Source organism: Anopheles darlingi, chromosome 3 (genome assembly GCF_943734745.1).
Source record: "Anopheles darlingi chromosome 3, idAnoDarlMG_H_01, whole genome shotgun sequence".
Classification (NCBI taxonomy): Eukaryota; Metazoa; Arthropoda; class Insecta; order Diptera; family Culicidae; genus Anopheles; species Anopheles darlingi.
Window position 1 is genome coordinate 9,955,876 of NC_064875.1, and position 20,117 is coordinate 9,975,992.

The window sequence follows — 20,117 nt, forward strand, 5'->3', positions numbered from 1 at the left end:
TGGCGCGCGCACGAGAGTTCGTCGCTTATGGTGGCGGCTGGCAGCCAGATCTCTAAGCAAATTTCCGAATATCGGTAACGGTGTTTTGGCGCTACGCTTCGGTGCTGCGCGCTCCACCCGCACTGCCCTGCCGGGTTGACAAACATGATGTTACCATAGGAGGGGAGTGAGGAGCAAATTCGTCGTCGTCCTCATCGTCGATGTTGTGGTGCATGATATGATCTCCGCTCGTGTTCTGCTGCTGCTGCTCGCATATATGTTCTATGTCATGACTTTTGGTTTTTGTTCCTTCTTTTCGTCATGTTCCGCTACGATGGCAATAGATTAGCAAATAATGGCTGAGGGGGAGGAGGAATGGCCGCGCTCTAGAGTACAGTTAGAGGGTGGGTCGAACAAACAAACAGCAACACAACAATTTTTCACACTTTCGTAATCGGCCGCGCACAATCGTCACAAATCGTGATGCCGAAGGTCAGTGCCCTCTCTAAGTGCCCCCTTCCGTCGGAAGAGGCAGTGGAGAAGGGACAGGGGAGAAGTGAGAAGCCGGAGCTTAGGAAAGGTTACCCAGGTGTGTTGCTTTTGGCGCATGCTACACTCGGTAGCCGCCGTTCTGGTTCTCTATCGTCAAGGTATTAGCGGGAATTCTAGGATTGGCGCTGTTCACTTTTTGGCGCAAGGGTTGAAATATGATTTTTTATTCGTTTTGCTCATATGTTTCATCTTCTATTATATTTGTTTCGTTAGCCATTTTGCTAGCTTCTGTTTTGGTTGTTTTCATGATTTTTTCTATTTCTATTGATCTTTTTTCGAAAGAGTGTTTTACTTTTCTTCCTCTATCGTATTATGCAGATTCTTGTGTTTGATTTCTATTTATTGTTCAAGTTTTTATCTTCTAATATCAAGTTTGATATGACTTCGATATTTTCAACACCTTTTTTATATTTGCTCGTTTTTTTGTGACTTTTCCTTTATTTTACCACGCCTAGCTATAAACTTTTCGTTGATTTTCAGTGTTTCTGTTGTTTTGTAACTGTTAATAATGTTTTCTCCTAGTTTGTAAATATTTTCTTCTAGTTTGTGAATATTTTTTCCTAGTTGTTGATTGTCTTTTTTTGCGTTGTCAATCCAAAAGCTAACAATGCTCTGTTCTGTTCCCCGGGTGTTGTTTTTTTTGGTCCACGTTCTACGTTTGGCACGACACCAGCTTCTGCTGTTCGTTTCTGGGAAGTTTGAACCGTGCAGCTGTGCAAACACTGTGTAAGAGGAAGAGCCTGAGGTGTATGCGTGTGTGTGCAAATTTTGTTCAGAAAACCAACGTATATGGCACTGTACCGGGCGGCGGAGTAGTACCGGTTGGCCCCAAAAAACGCCATATGAGTCAGTGTCAACGTGGTGTAAATCCCGCCATGACAAGGTGGTCTCCGGGGGTGGGAGTCTCGCAGCGAGAATCGAGTTCGTTATCATTGTAGGCGGCAAAAAAACCATGTGCTCCTTTGGCCGCTGAAACACAACACCACACACACGAGAACAACGGCAACAGAAGAAGGCTCCATCTCTTTCTTTCTTTCTCTGTCTCTCTCTTTCTCTCGGACATCTCGTTGTGACTCTCGCGCCCGGTCGTCGAGAAGAAGAGGGCAATGAACTCGCTTGTTCTCCGTGTCGCGAGCCTTCTGGTCTGGCTCCTTAGTCTGGCCCGGTCTGGTCTGGTCTGGTCCGGGCCCCGGTCCAGGGGGAGGGGGCGCGGGCGACGCACGATCATCGCGACCGCATCGCGTTGTCTCTCGTTCCTCCGGGCGCGTCCAGTTCCTACTCTCTCTCTCTGGTGCTCTTCGTGCTCGCCTGGGATATCGGGGCCACTGACCGAGACGCGCCAGACCCCGTTCGGTTGCATTCGCTTCCAAGGAGGAGGGGGAAGGAGCCCTGGGGGGATGATCGGTCAGCGCGCGCGACGGCGAGTGCATTAAACTACTTTTTATGGTTGTTGTATCTCTTGAAGCGCCACGAGCAGATTATGAACCAAGAGACGCTTCCCAGACGACGACGGCAGCAGTAGCAGCATCCCATGCCGGCAGCAGTAGTAGTAGTAGTAGGCCACGACGCTGAAGCTCTTTGTGTCTGGCCTACTATGAGAACGCACTCCCGGCGCGTGGTTCGGCGTGCACGCGTAGTAACCACCAGTAGTAGTAGTTACTATTGGATATGCACACACCATCGACACCTTCGCCTATTCGTCTCATTGCGATCATGGCGGCTATGATGCTTCAGGGTACGCATTGTTTACTTGCATTGTAATTGCGATGATGATGCGTCACGGCGAAGGCTTTATCAATGTGTCATTTACAGCAGGGGTAACCAGCAGCAAATTGCGAAACCAGCATCGTCGTCATATCATCATAGCAGCCATTGGGGAATGGCGATGGATGAAATGTCAAACGGAAACGAACCAAATACTTCGCCTGCTGCGCTGCTCTCCACCGTTTTGTTTACCTTTATCTGTCAACAACAGCGCGTTGTCGTTGTCGTCGCTGTCGTGTTGTGCTGTCAGTGTGCAGTGAGTCACTGAGTTGGGCTGTTTTTTGTGCGAATTTTGTGCGCATTTGGTGTGGAAGTCTTCATCTTTTTTGTGTGTCGCGCTTTGTTTGAGCCTTCTGTCACCTGCGTGTGTGTGTGTGTGCCGTGCTGTGTGTTTATCAGATGAATCATGGATAGCCTCTGGCTGACTGACTGACTGACTGGCGGGGGGCCAATGACCTCGCACCATTGTCAGACGGATGTGATGGCGCCTCGCCTGGAAACCTCAATTTTCAACCTTCCCAATATATTGGCAGAAAAGCGAACTTCTTGTCGGGGGAGGGAGCTATGCCATTTTCCCACTTTCTCACTCACATGCTTTGTGTGTCGTCGTCGTCGTCGTCATGATTGGAATGCCAATTCTCACGACTCACTTGAGAGGCGCCCTCCCGGTCCCCCGAAAAAGGCAAGATCTCACCCTTTTCATTTGCACTGTTGCTGCTGCTGCTGCTGTTTGAGACCACAAAGGTGCACAAAGCCCCTGAGGAGGAGATCAAGCCTCATAATCTGTGCTGCTGCTGCCGCTGAGGTGCTTGGCCTCGGCCTCGCGCACACCGAAATTCCTCTCACTTTCCGCGAACAGCCGCGCACAAAGGAGGCACATGAGGATCGCCCCCCCCCCCCAACCCCATCCCCTGTCTGACAAGGAAGGTGCGACCGAAAGAGAGCGAACAGCAGAGGCCACCAGTGTGTGCCAGAGCAGCACCGGTCTACTCGAACCTCGTAATTACGACAGCCAAAGGCGAGCTGTCAGATGGAGCGAGTGAGCGAGCGAGCGAGAGCGCATTAGCAGCCCCCCTTTTTCGGCTGCTGCTGTTGCGTAGATTAGAGAGAGAGAGAGAGAGCACGAAGCAAAGAGAGGTTCACGCGCGCGCCACCAACAACGACAACGGCCTACTACGACGACGACGACGACGACGACGATGAGGTGGTTGACCAAAAATTAGGTCACGAAACCAACCGCGCTCGCTCCCCACATCATCCCTCAGCGCCGTTCGTTCGCTCTCGTTCACACATACTTCGACAAGCCCTCGCTCGTTCTCTCTCTCGCTTCGCAGGTGACGCATGAAGCGCGCGCTCCAAGTGTCTGTGCCGCACGTCACGTACCACCCCACCAGCAACGCGCACGCTGGCTGCACGCAACCGCACTCCGCACCCCGCACCCCGGATGTCCTCACTTTTGCCGAGGGGTTCATTCGATCTCTTGTGCCCGCGTGCGTGTGTGTGCGAGTTCGTCATCGATGCAAAAAACCCTCTGGAACCCTTTTTGGGGCCGAATGGGGGGAGTTAGCGAAAGAGAAAAAGAGAGCGAAAGATAGAGAGAGAGAACGAGAGAGAGCTAGTATGGGGGTCGATCGTCGTCGTCGTCGTCGTCGTCGCTTTCGCAACACAATCCGCTGTGGCGGCTGCTCCGGAGTGCTCGTTTCACTCGGTTGTGGGGTGTCCCCACCTCGTACGCACCTTCGAGTCGAGGAAGGTGTGTGTGTGGTGGTAGTGGTGGTGAGGAAGAAGAGGCCATGACGACGACGATGGGTCGTTGAACTTTCCCTCTCTCCACTACTGCTGCTGCTGCTGCTACTGCTGCTGCTGGGGGTCGGTCAGCGCCTACTTCGGCACCGCGCGCGCTCGCCACCAACATTATAACGGGGTCTGGCGTAGCGCGAACCCGAGAGAGAGAGAGAGAGAACCTCACTCGATGCTACTGCTCTTGCTCATGCCCCCTCTGCTCTCCCCCCGCTGTGGGGAGCCTACTATAATCGGGCCGCCGAGTGTGGTGTGTTCACTCCGTTGGACAGAGCGCGCGGTGAGGCCGAGCCGAGAGTGAATGCTCTGGTATTGCGTGCGCCTCCATCGCAGTGAGCTGCGACCGCCATTCGCTGCGCGGTTCATTTTGCTCGAACACACGAACTCACCGCCAGCCCGGTCGTACGCGTTGGCGCCATTCGCAAAACTCCCTTCGCCGCGAAAGCACGGGCTTTAGGCGCATCATCCTCGGAGCACCTTTCGCTTGACACACAACATATTAATAGGAAGAGAAAGAGAGAGAGAGAGAGCGAGTAAAGGAGGATTCTGTGAAACGGCGCGCGGTTTCGTGTTTGTTAGTTAAAAAAGAAATAGTTAGTTTAATTCCGCGATTTCGCGCCGCGTTTGGTTTTTCTCGGCAGACAAAACACAGCCTACTACCTACTGTGTGCTGTGTTCTCTGCTGTAGGAAGCAGTGTGTCCACAGGAAGCAACAGCAACGGCAGCAGCAGCAGTGTATCACCCTCAGAAGGAAGAGAAAGAGTGCTTCCGGCATCTTGGTGCTGGATTTGTGTTGAGGAGAAAACGAATTTTGTGATTTTTTGGTGCGCTCGCTACGATTGGCGGCCGCCCAATCGGAGGAAGCACGTTCTTCAATTTTATTTGTAAAAAATCGCACACCCAGAAGTGCCTGTCTGTGTGTGTGCGTCTGTGTTTATGTGTGCGCACTAGTGAGCTGTATGTGCTTGTGCGCGTGTGTATGTGTTTATGCCAGCAAGGATCTCTGAGAAGGATCACCAGCCAAGCAGCATCCAAGATGGCGCTGTGATCCAGAGCGTAACTGGAGCGCGTTCTCCGTGTGCGCGAAAAGCTAATAGGACGGCAAGTTCGTTTACCAGGCGCCTCCATCTAGGAGAGAGAGAAGGAGAGAGAGATATAGAGAAGATAGAGCAGGCGAGCCCAGAGCGAGAGCAAGTGTGTTCGTGCGTGCGTACGTGCGTGCCAGTGCGTTCGTTTGTGTCGCCTCAAACCCAACGGGAAGTGCTTGAGCTTTGTTTTGGGTCCTCGGAGCGAAAATGGGATGCAGCGGTATTGCCGTGGAGCAACAGCAGCAGCAGCAACAACCTTCTCGACCAGCACCACCACCTCCTGCGACGCAAGGACCAACGATGGCACCGACGGTAGCCGGAAACACGATTCTCGTGATGCGATCCGGAGAGGATAATACGGCACCAGCTGCTGCTGCTGCTGGTGCTGGACAGTTGTTGGCTCCGAACCTCAAGCAAAGCCACAGCGCGCTGGTGAAGATCCTGGAATCCGCTCCATTGGCCTCGAAGACGGCGACGAAGACCAGCTCGGTGCCGGTGGTGGCGGCTGGTGGTCACGCCACGAAGCCGATCGCCATGACGCCCAAGATTGACTTCTGTCCGTGGAAGAAGACAACCATCGCCAAAGAGTGGCTGAGCGCTCAGGTGCCCAAGGAGGAGAGCAGCGTTTCCGCTACAGCAGCACCACAACTACCAGCACCACCATCATCTCCTGCCACGATCACGATCGTGATCAACAGCAATGCTGCCAAGGAGCAGCAGCAGCAGCAACAGCAGCAATGTGCCATCGAGAAGAAGGAGTTGATACAGGACGATAAAGCGATGATCGTCGAGGAGCAGCAGCAAATACAACGGATGGAAGAGGACGAAGATGAAGCAATCGGTGGAGAGTTGATGGAAGAGGATGAGGATGAGGAGGATAGGAGACATCACAGCAGTAGCAGCAGCAGCAGTAGCAGCAGTTCCTCATCCTCCAGTGGCCATGGATCCGCTGGTAGTGCCCGAAGTAGCCGGGAGTCTTCGCTATCTTCGGCAGCACCTTCACCGGAACCGCCACACTGTTGTGGTGGTGGTAGCAGCGATGCGGACGAGGAGAGTAGTGCGGCGGCGGCGGCGGCGGCTTCCTGTACCCATTGCACCTGCGGTGGCGACGACGTAGAGGGCAGTGCCGCGACCGCCGGCGGCTCCTCACCCGATCATCTCATCAACGATCTCTGCCAGCAGTTCGAGGAGAATCTCTGCGAAGATCACGTACGTTAATCCCCCGTGGACCGTGGACTTGTCTGTTGGGCAACTATTATTAAAAAGGAAACACCTTATCTTGTTGATCCCCTCGATTGCTCTGGACATGATTTATATGAAGTTGAAGTGTAGTGTGCCAAGCTAATGCCTTGTTGTCTTCCGTGTCTTCTACAGGGTTTCTTCCGGCGGTCCATACAGCAGAAGATCCAGTACCGGCCATGCACGAAGAACCAGCAGTGCAGCATCCTGCGGATAAACCGCAACCGCTGCCAGTACTGTCGGCTGAAGAAGTGCATTGCCGTCGGCATGAGTCGTGATGGTGAGTACTTCATTCATTTTTTTCTCCTTTATACGTTTTTCCCCCCTCTGGATGTGTCCGTGTTTGTCCGTCACTAGTTGTGGCGCCCTTAGTAGAAGTTCTTTATATGGGTTTAAGGGACTCCTCTACTGCCAATCGGCTACAGCATTTGAGATGAATAGGAACCCCTAAAATCGTCTGAAAGTGTCTTTGGCGGGAAGGTGTTCGAGATTGACTTGACATTGATGGATTGTTTGCACAGACGGTTGCCAATTGATAAGAAGGCCCGACATTGCCACACCACATGCCTTTCTCGAAGGACACCTCCATCCAGACGCACGAGAGGAGTTGCATCTGTCCGTGGTCCAGTTGCGCTGTTCGCAGCTTCTTTTTTTTTGGGAACTCGTCCGCTTTTCACGGTCTACAAAAAAGTGGCGCTATTGAACCCAAGGTGAGAAAAATTAGATCTTCCTTGCTGGCGAACGGAGCCATCTGTTGCAACAACAGCAGCAGCAGCAGCAGCAGGTACCTGTCCCTGTCACCTTCGATGTTGACCCCCACACTCGCTTGCTCGTGTCTGGTGTGTTTAGTCATCTGCCGCTTCTTCTTCTGTTGCTGCTGCTGCTGCTGCTGCTGCTGCTGCTGCTGCTGCTGCTCCTTCTCCTTTCGATTCGCGCCATTGGAGGCTGGTTGTGGTGCTGCTAACGTAACCGACCGACCGATCACGATCACACCATCTCTGGTGTGTCCTCCAAAGAGCTTCTGCAGCAACATCTCGCCATCGCGCGCCGCATCATCAGGCGCGCGCGCTCGCTGCTACCTTGAATGGAGGCCTCATTTCGGATCCAATTTTTTGGGGTTACTGGAGCCTCTGGCCAACAACCACCACCCCGAACTGGACCGAACCGAAAGCGCAGTGTTCGTAATCTCATTTTTTTGAAGGTCGCACCACGCGAGAGAAAGATGACCGCGTTTTTCGGGGGCGCTCGCACGATCGTTGTTTGGTTTTTGGTGTAGTGTTTGCGGGTTAGTTTTTTGCGAAACACGATCTTGGGGCATACTTGATTCGTGGGCCATATAGAGGGCCCCTTCAGCGTTGTATATGGACAGAGATTTCTAAGCAAGGGACGAGGAAAAAGAAGATATGAATGATAAGAGTTTTGGTAACAGTATATTGCGAGTTATCATCAAGAAAAAGGTCCTCAGATCCTGAAAATGAAAGATTAACATTGTCACTGGTTCCGGGGAGGAAGTTCCCTTAACGAACGGTAGTAGAATGCCTCCTTTTCGACCTGGAAACGGTCTCCCTGAGGGGGGGGGGGGGGGGGTTAGTAACTACTACCATGCGCCCCCTTTTCGTCTGGCTCCGGATTCTTTTCTTCGCAACCACCCCCTCCTCCCCCTGATGGAGACGGATGGTGGTTGGCTAATATGGAGACGCCCAATCCACCTCAGTGCCAGAGCGAGAAAGCTGCCCGCACGTTGCTCAAGACGCGAGAAAGAGAAACCAATCTAGTGGCCATGGCACACACCACCAGCCAAGAGCCAGCCAGCCAGCAGCAGCAGCATGCGCGCAACAGTCGCTCGCCCCAAGTGCACACCACCGTGTGTATGTGTGCAAGAGTGAAACACGTTGGCTGACTGTTACGCGAGCTAAAAAGAGATAGAAAACGTTCGTATACGTGCCTGTGTGTGTGTACTACACAGCAGAAAGCGAAAACTTAACTCATACCCTCGTGAACAGTTCGCTCACTCGCTCGCTCGCTCGCTCACTCGCTTGCGCTGAGCCAGCTCACAATCCGACCGTCCGTCCGTCTCGCTCTGGCGCGCCGAAGGCCACCGGTGCAGGGTGGCCGGCGCCGAGTTCAACGACCGTCTAACTGGGCCATAATCATTTTGAACTTTATTTAGGTCAGAAAAATAAAACTCACCCTTCTCTCGCGCCGCGCACCGCGCTCACTCTCTCACACGGGGATCGTCTCGTCGCTCGTCATGAATACGCCCGCCCGGCCGGGTTGTTATTTGCTCGCTCGAGCAGTCTCTCTCTCTCGTTTGCTCTCTCGAGGACTGAGGGGGGCCTTTTGTGCGTTTCACTTACGCACATACGCCTGCTGTGGCGAGATTCATTTCGTGTAGTAGTAGGTTCACTAGCTCAGCGCCTACTACGAGAGCGCAGTGGAGTGAGAGAATGATTGCTCTCTCTTGCTCTTGCCAGGCTTTCCGTCGTATCGTGCACTCTCGCTCATACAATTTCAAGGTAGCAGCGCCCGGCGCGCAGGGGTGTATGTACCAACCACCACCCCACCTCCCTCCCTCTCTGGTGTCCTCCCTCTCTCTTTCTCGTTCGAGCTATGCGGTCCCCCCCCGGTAGCTCTAGGTGGAGCCCCAAGTTTCAGGGAGTCCCCATCTCGCTCACTTTTTCGGGGGAGAATCGACTCTTCTCGCTCCTTTTACCAACGCAACGCAATGGCTTCAGGGTGGTGGGTTCGATTGACGGGGGGAGGTTGATGAGAGGGTGCGACGAACGACCTCCGTTCCAAATCCGGAGTGCATTCACCTCTACTCGATGATGATGATGATGATGGCCGTCGTCCGTTGATCGCCATTGTGTCAGCGTGCGTACGTGCGTGTGTCTTGTCTTGTGTGTGCGTGCATGCGTACGCGTGTGTGTATGCATTGAGATGGGGCCCTGGTTTTTTTTTCATGCTGTGCCACGGTTCAACCACATTTTTACTGGGTCGAGGAGAGCCAGCCACAGTGCCCGGTGTGTGTGTGTTTGTGCGCGCGTGAGTGAGTGAGCGAGAAAAGGGGCGCTCGGCGCGATGATTGTGACGGAATTAGGCGAAGTTTGAAGTTTCACTTTCTCGCCGCGGCCTCTTTGTGCGGAAGCGGCCAATGGGGAGGGGGGGGGGGGGGGCTGGGGGAGACTGGTGGTAAGAGTCCCATTGCACACCAACCCTCTTTGCGCCTCTGCTGCTGCTGCTCACCGTTTATCTGTCTCTCTTTCGGGAACAGAGCAATGAAAAATCCCCCAAGAGGAGGGAGGAGGGTGGATGTGTTGCGGGTGCTTCTTCGCACTCATCCATGTTTCGTAACTGATTTTTTGGAAGCAGCAGCAGCAGTAGTGGTAGTAGTAGTAGCAGTAGTAGTAGGATATTACGGTCAAGAGGAAGATGAGGATTTTTTTTGCACACATTCTGCGCATTTTTCTTCACTTCGTGGAGAGAAGGTGTATCCTTGGGGGTGTGGTACCGAGAAACACAAAAGGATAAGTGGTTTTCGGTGTCCTAAAGGCTCATAAACTGGGCCCGGTCGTGTCACCGTTTTACTGTTGTAACCTTTGGTAGCCAATTTTTAATGATCGCTTTGACCTGCTAGCGCGCCTATTATTCCCCCTGGGAGCGAGTCGCGTTTTCCCCATCTGATCTGATCTCTCCATCCGCGTGTGCGATCTCCATTTTGCATTCAGTCAGCGAGCCACGATGGGTGGCGTTGCTGTTCCCGCAAAACTTTCATTTTCTATTTATATTATTCGGGGGGGGCCCGGGTAGTAGTAGCAGCAGTAGTGTGTGCTGGCGGTCTCTCTCTCTCTCTGTGTAGCGATCAGTAGCAGTGCAACCAGAGAGGCGCGCGCGATCCCCATTTTTGTGATCCTTTCTCCCGCAAAATTCACTAACACAACAGAGCAGCCAATAATTGCCCTGGTACGCAACAAATAATCCATCTAATGCACAACAACCACAACCGCTACTCCCATGCTAAGTCAGTCTGTGGGGGTTGTGTGTTCATCTCATCAACCAGAATGAACCGCCAGCAGTAGCAGCGGTAACAACGAGCGCAAAATTCATTTTTCGCAGAAAACGATCCTAGCAGCCGGGGGAGCGCACTCTCTCTCTCACCGTTACCTGTTCTCTCTCTCTCGTTTTTTCTCTCATCGCAACGCGGGTGAGCAAGGGATGGGGGTGTGTGGTGTAGTGTACCCCAAATGAAATGGCCCTCGACCGCGCGCTCGCTCGCTCTGCTCGCTCTGCTGCTGCTGCTGCTGTCCCGGGGCGCCCGGCTGCTGGGCTCTCGGCGGTGGTGTGGGGCGGGTTCGTTGACTTCTATGTCGGTCATGTACGGTCGTTCACTTGCTTTTACAATTCATGCCGGCTGCTGCTGCCGTTGCGAGCGAGCGAGCGCTCTAGCTAGGTCCAGGTCGCCGGTGACAGCAACAACCGAGCAGGCGACGAACGCGAGTATTCGGTTTTGAAGGTTTTGCTCTCGCGCTCTCGCTCGCTCTCACTCTTTCCACTGTGCGCGTTTCTCGTGTGCGCTCTCTGTCACGCACACTGCTAGTGTTGCTCATGATGATGGTGATGATGATGATGATGGTTGCCTCACTGTCTACCGCCTGCTTTGGTTGGGTTGGTTGGTTGAGCTCATTTCAGTCGCGTCGTCGTCTTCGTGTGCGGTGCGATGGATGGGAAGCACGACGAATTTAGGTTGCATTGCGCGCACACCCCTTCTCCACCCCTTTTTTCCCACCACCTACCTTTCTTCCTCTCTCCTCCGGGTTAGCGTGGAGAGGGTGATGGCCGCCGTCTGTCTCTTAATATGGTGGTTGGGCAACTACTGTGTGTGTTGGACGAGAGACCACCATTGCCGTCGTCGTCGTCGCGCACATAAAAAAAAATGCGAGCTCCCTCATTAGAGCAGAGAAGGAAGTAACGATTCTGTTGATGATGGTTGGTTCTGTTTCGAGTCAGCTGCTGTGTGCTGCTCGTTAAATTGCTCTCCCTCCTCCTTCTAGGAAGGGTTTTGAGATCAAGGAGACGATCACATCACTCACTCCACAACCCGCCGCAACCATGGGAAGAGACCTGTATGTTTGTGACCTAATTCACATTTGTACACTTGATGTAGCGTTCTGTTTGCTTTCGAAACGGCAAAGCATTAGGGAAAAATGTGTTTTTCAAATAAATTAATATAGAAAATTATTAGCACCCTCCACCCCCCTCTCCCCCTCCCCATTGACCGTGCGTCTCCATTTTGCACATTGTTGAGGGCAAGTTGGAGTTATGTAAAATCTCTGGAGGGATACACTACTCGCACACCATTTGGCTGGGACAGTGTGTGCCACCTCCCCCTCCCTCCTCACCCCCGGGGGTGCTTCATGATGATTTCACTTTCGTGTGCATCACACGCACACACGAGTACGCCGCATCGCATACGTGTTGCAGTTTGCAGGTGAGGTTGAGTGCGAAAGTGCGAACTGCTGCCGCACGCACACTCTTCCTCTTCTTCCACCGTCATGCCAGAGTGAACAGCGCAGACCAGAGTGTCTGTTCCGGGTTAGTGTCGGTCGCTAACCAACTTTCACCTCCGGGGCTGTTGCCACCACTCTCGTGAGCCTCGTATGATGCGCTCCCCCTTCTCTCTCTCTCTCTTCCTCTACTCCATTTCCTGACCACCAATAGCACCCCTCTGGTCTGGTTCACACAATACTGGTTCGCGTACTCTGTCTGTCTGTCTCACGTCTGTTCGGTGGCAGAAAGTGAAACTAAACTCTATCCTCCACCAGCAGCAGCAGCAGCAATAGGGAAAGGGGACAGAAGCGAGGAACAGCATCGCACCAACCCCCCCTTTCGCACTATCCCCTTGGGTGAAAGTGTCGATCCCTAGTGTACAGTTTCACGAACCTAGCAGCAACCTCTGCCGATGAAAATGAAAGTCCAAACTAGCCCCCACCACGCGTGATCGCGATCGCACGAACGCTCCGATGAATATCGCATTCATTATTGGTGGAGGAAAAGAAGAGGTTCGTATGTTTTGCAGAGAGAGAGACCATAACATCCTTCCTCCCCATGAGCGGGGTGGTGTGGAGGAGAAGCGCGCGAGCGACATGCAAAAGTGGGCCAACACCCATGAACGGACCCCTTACGGCGTGTGTGCGGTCAACGAACTTGTCCGTTCGTCCGGTAACACACACACACGATGCAAGGGGGTCTTCAGTTGACGAATCACAAGCTTACAATGTATTGTGTTGCTTGCTGTCATTAGGTCAACATTCGTTTAATGTGACTCAACACTAATGGAGGTGACAAATGGAGGCAAATGGAGGGGTGATTTGATTTGAAGTTCCTGTTTCATTAGCCCCCCAGAACAGCAAACGAGGGAGGGGGTGCCGTTGGTGGTAATCAAAGAACGATTAAGCATCGAGCGGCAGTCCACTGTTCTCTTACATCATATTCTCCCGTGTGCTGCAATCCGTGTCACTGTGTCATTGAACTCTAGAACTCGCTTTGGTTCCGTTCTCCCCCCGTATTACAACTCCCTCGCCACCCTCTCCCTTAAATGGTGGTCCCGGGAGTAACTAAGGAGTGTGAGAGAAAGAGAGCGTACGAGCGAGCGACGGAGAAAGGGAGATAAATCCATGATGGCCGCCAATTCGAGCAGTTCGAGCAGTGGGCAGCATGCGCGCGAGAGCTTTCGCGCTTTCCGGGGGTGCTTTTCGAGCAGTCACTTGTTGAGCAGCAGCACAGGGTGGTATGTACCCTGGCACCATCAGCAATATTAGCCTTTTTTCCTGGATTTTTCTTTGAATTTTAACGGAAAAATGGCATCGTCCGAAAATGCAAATGAAAATTACAGATATTTTAGCAGTAGAAATCACTTTGATCATTGAATTTAAATGATTTAATACAAGTGTATATTCAAATAATGTTTATGCACTTAGTAGACTCATTTTGATTGAGGATTTTCCGCACTATTTTATTGATAATCTAGCTGGATAATCGCTCTTGTTACAACAAACTCGACCTTTGAATGAGATAAAAGATACAAGAGACATTCTGAAAGTGCGCACACGAGGTTGAATCAAGGTTATCAAAAGTCAAGGACACAACCATCATCACTTTCCGCGTCGCTCTCACACACACACTCTGTCTCTCTCTCCAACTCGGGACTCTTTTTCCGCGAATTTTCCATTTCCCGCGGCGGCTTTTCACGGGGGAAATTGTTTACTTTTTCATCATTTCCACATGCGCGCAATCATCGTCGCCCTTTTTTTCCACAAGGCCGCCACAGGCAATGCTACTGCGGCTTGTTGAAGGTAATGGAAGGTGTGTGTAATACCGTGTTCCTTAACCGCGCTCGCCACTTGGTGATGGTGCTACTCCCCGGGAGTGATTGCGCCACACGACGCGAATCGAGCAATCAGTCCTGGAGACCAACCGACCGCCACCTCCTTCCCTCTCTCTCTCTACTGGGACGCGCGTCCTTGAATGTGGCGAGGACATTCCAATTCCAAGCTCTATGGCGCGCGCCGCATGCCATCAACGTTTGTTAGCCAATCATCATCATCATCATCACCATCGATTGCCGGGTGGGGCGGCGGGTAGGATGGATGGATGGATTGGTTTGAAGGCCACCACCGGCACCACCAAGGGTGGCGCGCGATGTAACCTGGAAATAGCTCCCCGGATTCCAGAATATAATATGTCTTGAGTGTTTTATTTTGAGAGTGTTGCAACTGTGTGCCTGGTCACCGGCGGCACACACACACACAGCCGCTCCTGAAGGAAATGCCTGTAAGGGAAAACAGGGAGAGAAGAACGCTAGACCGAGAGAGCAGCGAGGGAAAATCAATTTTCAATTTAATTTTGTCGTGACCATGGCCATGGATTTGTCGCTCGATAGAGAGAGAGAGAGAAAGAGAGAGACATGAAAGAGGCTTATCGGTGGTGCTGCTGCCGCCGCTAGTTGAGGTCAGAACTACTTTGTCCTTTCCCTTCATCAAACAGCCCAAAGCCCCAAAGGGAAATGGGAAAACTCGAGGGAAAACTAAACCAACCGTTCTATACTGCTGCGAAGAGGAGGAAGAAGAACATGTGAAACGACCCGGGGGGGTCAGGGACACCAACCACCTATACGCGTACATATGTGTACCATATGTGTGCGTCTCTCTCTCTATCTCTCTGTATATGCTCTGGTAGATGGGTGTAAAAATAAATTCTACTCCACACCCCCGTCATCCCCCTTATTCCATACAAAGGAAAAGGGCAAAAGCCCCATCGGTACTTTGGCGCGGTCGCGCGCACTCATCATCATCATCATCATCATCAGCACCACCATCATCATCTTCCTTCGTTCGTTGACGTTGGCATTGTATATATATATATAACACGTTGGTCGGTGTCTCTGTATCTCTCTGTATGTGAGAGAGCTGCTTCTGCGCGCTCATCACACACTCCTCCACACCCTCGTGCCCCCCCCCACACCTCGCAATACCCCCTCCCGAACGTTTCTGGGGATAAGTTCAAGGCCAACCTCCCTTCCTCGCTTCCCCCCCGCCCGGCTTCACTCACCACTGACTGACTGACTTGGATGCGAGCTGCTGTTGTTGGTGCTTAGTAACGGGAGGAAGATGAGCCCCAAGGCCTGCTGCGATGAGTGATGAGAACGAGATGAGTGTGTGTTGTGACTCTGTGAGTGTTGCTGGCTGGAATGTAGCAGCAGCATCAGCTCCGGGATCTCTATCCGCGAGTGATAACTTCTAATTATCGAGGGGGGGTCGATAAACAAATTAGCACCCTCGCCTCAACCCCTAGAACGGGGATGGGAGAGGCCACTCACTGTAAAAGGGGGGGTTGCGCCACATCGCGCGCCGCTCGCGCTGACATTGATAAAACCTCTTCCCGGTTGAATGTGCCGCTGGCTGGCACAACGAGAGGGGGGGCCACCACCTCGACGAGTCACTCACGCGAGAGAGTGGCCCCAGGTTGAACTTGAATTCTACCACAACTCTACTACCTACCGTCCCCTTTGGATGTTGCGGTCTCCTTTCGTTCGCAACCTGTTTCTCTTTCTCTCTCTATCTATCTCTCTTTCGCACAAACCGTGGAGCTCGCTGGCTGGCTGGCTGGTTGGTCGGTCGGTCGGATCGGTTCGCACTATTTGCCGCTTCGCGTGGCCCCCACTGAGCAATGAAACGTTGAACCGCCAAGATAGAGCGCGCGCAGAGGAGCAGCTGCTACACGTTCGCTAGCCTCGTGCTGTGTGTCTGCTGCTGTGTGTGTGTGTTTGTAGTGCTTACGCGCGCGTGTTACCAGAGAGACACAGTCGTCGTCGTCGTCGTTGTCGTCGCAGTCGATGATAGCAGCACGTCGTGCGTGCGTGCGTGATTGCTTGCTTGCTTGCTTGCCAGTTTGTGATATCGTGCAATAATAGTCAAGCGAAAAAAAAACAACACACGCACAGAGAGGGATAGAAGAAGCGAGTTCCAAGGTTGGTTGGTTTTTTCTTTTTGCTGTCTGGCTGCTAGATTTCCAGAGAGCCGGAAAAGTGTGCCGGAAAAATGTGATATTTTTTGGTGGCAACGATAGTGTGTGTGGTGCTGCGCCCATCGCCGCTTATCATCATCGCTTTCGAGTGCGTGCTATTCGAAGGAGTGGAGCAGAGGGAGTGATAAGTTAGTGTCCCAGTCCCCACAGTGCCACGGGGAGGAGAGGAAAAGTGGGGGCTACAGGTGGTTCCAGTGGATTGTGGATATTAGCCCTTTTCGGCGATGGGTTGCTGGTCAACCTCTGGAGGTCACCAACTCCAAAGCGATAGAGAGCGATAGAGCGAGAGAGAGAATCGTTGACAAGGCGAAGGTCATTCATATCCTTGGGTGCACCTTCGGTGTTTGTGCTGTGTCCGTGTCCGTGTATGTGTGTGTCGCGCCGTGGGTCCTGTGGAGAGAAGACGGCCAATGCCAAGGATACGCTATTACTGCTGATAAAGCAATAAAGCAGTGAGTGAGCGAGTGATGAGCCTGCTGAGATCACACCGAGAGGCCTCATTATCCTGCCAATGACTTGGAAGGTTCAGAACATACAGAAAAGCGTGACAGAGAGACAAAGAGAGAGAGCGAGAGCGAGCAAGCGAGTGAGTGAGAGATCTCGACATCGATCGCGCCTGTGCGCGGTATTTGTTGTAATTTCATTGAACATCTTCATCTCGTATCTCGCTCACTCTAACCGCGCGTGTGTGTGTGCTTGGCCGGAGAGTGATAAATCCCTCCCTCCTTCCCACGCGACACACAAGAGACGAGGAGGAAGAAGAAGAAGCAGAAGAACAAGTGTATCGGACAAGTTCGAGATCACGCCGCACAACACATAGCCCCATCGTCGTCGTTATTGTTGTTCTTTTTTCGTTCTGGTCGCTTGCTATATGCTTGGTATGGTGCTATGTTGTGTGCTGCTATCGGACAAACGAAGCTCGAGAGGGCGAGTCTCCGAAGCTCGCAATCCGATCGCAGATCCTCCTCCTCGCCTTTGTCAGTTGGCCCTGACATTGACTCACGACCACTGGATGGTGGTCTGGTCTGGTCGCCTTCTTGGATTTGAGTGTTGTTTTCCGATCAGAAGAATTTTTATTATTTTTTTTTATTATTTACAAAAGTGTGACGCACACTCGTGCGCGCGGATACTCTCGGGTGTTGTGTGTAAAGGTGGTTCAAAGGCCGCGGGAAAGGAGGCGAAACCAACCAACCACCCACACGCGCGCGCGTGGCACTCGGCGTTTTGCTGCTGATGCTGCTGCTGTTGGTTCGCTCTTATCATTATCCTTGTGCTTCGGCCGTGCGTGTGTGTCTGTGTGTGTGCGTTTATGGTCGTTGATCTGCCGCGAAGGAAGGATGGAACGTGCGTCACACACAGCGTTCAGCGGTTGACAGGAGCGGTTCTTGTAGGCATTATATTGCCTTGCTGCTGAAAATTTCTTATCAATCTTGATGTGCTTATTTTTCCCTCTCTTTTTGTTTAGTAAAATTGTTTAATATCAATCATTGTACGCGCGTACATGTGGTGTGGTGTGTTTGTGTGCGTGCTCTCGAACGAAGCAAAAGAAAGTTGTTCTTCGGTTTGATCGTCGTCGTCCCTCTGGTGTGTGGTAAAAGCAAAGCAAATATGAAAGCAGATAACAGACACAGTGGCATTGGAAAACCAAGGCAGTCCAAGCAGTAGTAGTGGAGGGAAGAAGAACGAAAAGCAACTACTAGTGTGCGCGATTGTGTGCGGCGGTTGAGTTTTGTGATAAACCGCGTCGTTTTGAATTAGTATAAGTGTGAAGAAATTATTATTTCGATCCCAAAGAAAACAATAGATCAACCGTCGTCCGTCGTCAGCAGCAGCAACAACGAGAGAAGACAACAACAGGCCAACAGCAGGGGTCAAAGAGTCACTGACAGCAGTGTAGCGCGGCGGACGGAATGACGGAAGAGTTACCAATCCTGAAGGGCATCCTGAAGGGAGTCGTCTCCTACCATAATGCACGTAGGTGTCTCGCAAAGCCGCGCATTTGATCTTTGACCTTGATTCGTTCGATCCCCCTTGCAATTGTGACTGCGCGTGTGTGTGTATGTGTGTGCGCCGCGATTGCCGGTAGTCTCTCCTGCCATCCTGTTCTGGTGTGTTGTATATACTACGAGAACGAGATTGTGATCCGCGATGGATCCGCTGCGGTTGTCTCTGATCTGATTATGCTACTTTCTCCTCTCTCTCTAAGCTCCTACGGAGAGAGAGAGAGAGGGATCCCTGTGGTCGTGTCAAAGGAAATGACCTTTAAAAACGGCACAAAATGGCGCCGCATGCCGGTATTGTGGCCGGGGACCATGACTTTGTCACGCTAGTAACCTCACGAACTTTGGCGAGGGTTTTTTTTGTGTGTGTGTTGATTTGATGGCGGCAGAGAGAAAGCCACAGCATCGCTGGTAGTAAAAGAGAGAGAGAGAGAGAGAGAGAGAGAGAGAGAGAGAGAGTGAGAGAAACAGAGTGAGAAAGAGGATGGGCGGCTTTGGGTTTGGGTTTCTCCAAAGAGAAAGCTCTCTCTTCTTCCAAAAGCAGCTAAAGCGGCATGGGGAACTCAGCATCCATCGCTCATTCGGGGTCAAGGGCACCGGTCACCAACCGCCGGAATATACATGACATGGAAAATGAGAGGCCAATCTCCTGAGAGACTCACACACACACACATTCCCGGCTCCATTTCCCTCCCCACCTGCAACACCTTTGCTCATGCTGCAAAGGTTGATGATCGACTGCTGCTGTCGCCGACCCAGAAAATGTATGTGAGGTCTTTGCCTTTTACTACTGCGTGTGCGTGTGTGTGTGCACATTCCAGTCTCCTCGGGGCGACTAGTGCAGTGCGGTCGAATGAAAATGGCACACATATTTCCATGATAAGAGGGGCGTGTGCGCGCATTTTCCAAGTGACCAGAACGGCCACTGCCGCCGCCTCCGTGGTTTTCACTTTTCACACCGAGCAGCACCGAGAGGCAGCAGCTCTGCCTGCTCAGGGTTGGTGTGCAGCGCAGCCTGTGTGCTCTCTCTCTCTCTAGGTGTTTGCACCTCGTGATCACTCGGCCGGCAGCAGTGCAGATGGGGCGAGAGTCAGAAGAAATTGTGGAAAGTAACACACTTTTCCTTTTTATTATTTCTCTTTCTGCTTTCTTCCTGCTGTTTGCGGCTGCTGCTGCACTACCATGGCCACGGCCACATGGCGCGCGATCTCGTACTGATCGGATTCGTCGATAAACCACCAGAGTAAGAAAGGGATCGAGTATGATGGAAGATCGATCGATACATACAGCCCCCTTCTCTCTGTTTCGTTTGCGCTAGTCTGTGCCTCTCTCTCTGTGGCTCAAAACACAACACAACACAGTCAACGATCATTGCCTTTTTAGCCACGATCAACCAAGCGCGACGCGCGCGCGCGCCACCGATTGGTGCCATTGTTTCCCGGTATGTACCGCCGGGGGTGCTCGGCGTTCATTTCACTTTTCATTTTCTCGCGCACCGCGCTGGCGCTCTCTCTTTCTCCCCACGCGCAGGCTGGTGGCGTGCTGCGGAATGGAACACGATTTTCACCTACTTACGGCCGCGCGCGCGTTCCTCTTTCGCTCCGGTACACGGTCTGGTCGCGATCGCGCCAGCCAATAGCGATTGTTTTTTTTTTCGGAAGAAAGTTGTGCCCACTGCCTGCTGCTGCACCTCTCTCTATTTGGTGTGTGGTGCGCGGTGGAACGAACACGAACCCCCCCTCCCACCACCATTGTCTGGGTCAAAGGGGAAACGGAGACAATCACGCGCGCAGGCAGACGGGTTTAAATGGATGAAAACAGAAAGTGAACCAGTGAACCTGCAGGGGGCGGGGTGGGATGGAGGGTTGTCAGAAGGGGGCAGGAGGGTGATCATTTTCTCTTTCTCTGCCTAGATAGATTGGCCTGGGTGAGGGGGCTTTCTTTTCTTTCTATTTTGACATTTGTTGAGACAGAAAGAAAATGTATAAGAAGAAAGTGTGTAAGAAACATTTGGGAACAACGTTTTGGAATTTGTAACTTTTTGAAAGCAAATAGGAGAAGCTAATAAAGGAAGAAGAAACTGGAAAATACATAAAGAAAATAGTAAGAAAAG

General features: G+C 52.2%; 1 protein-coding gene across 8 annotated transcripts in view; it reads left to right on the top strand.

The window, feature by feature from the left end:
* Positions 1-20,117, top strand: part of LOC125954943 (ecdysone-induced protein 75B, isoforms C/D) — a 93,087-nt gene that overhangs the window by 61,313 nt on the left and 11,657 nt on the right. For 7 of the 8 annotated variants that reach the window (XM_049685647.1, XM_049685651.1, XM_049685648.1 and 4 more), the window contains one exon: positions 6,558-6,702. In XM_049685647.1, the coding sequence (XP_049541604.1) occupies positions 6,558-6,702 (145 nt within the window). Of the gene's footprint in view, positions 1-4,975; positions 6,393-6,557; positions 6,703-20,117 lie in introns of those variants that run through there. The other variant, XM_049685653.1, reaches the window with a different exon arrangement.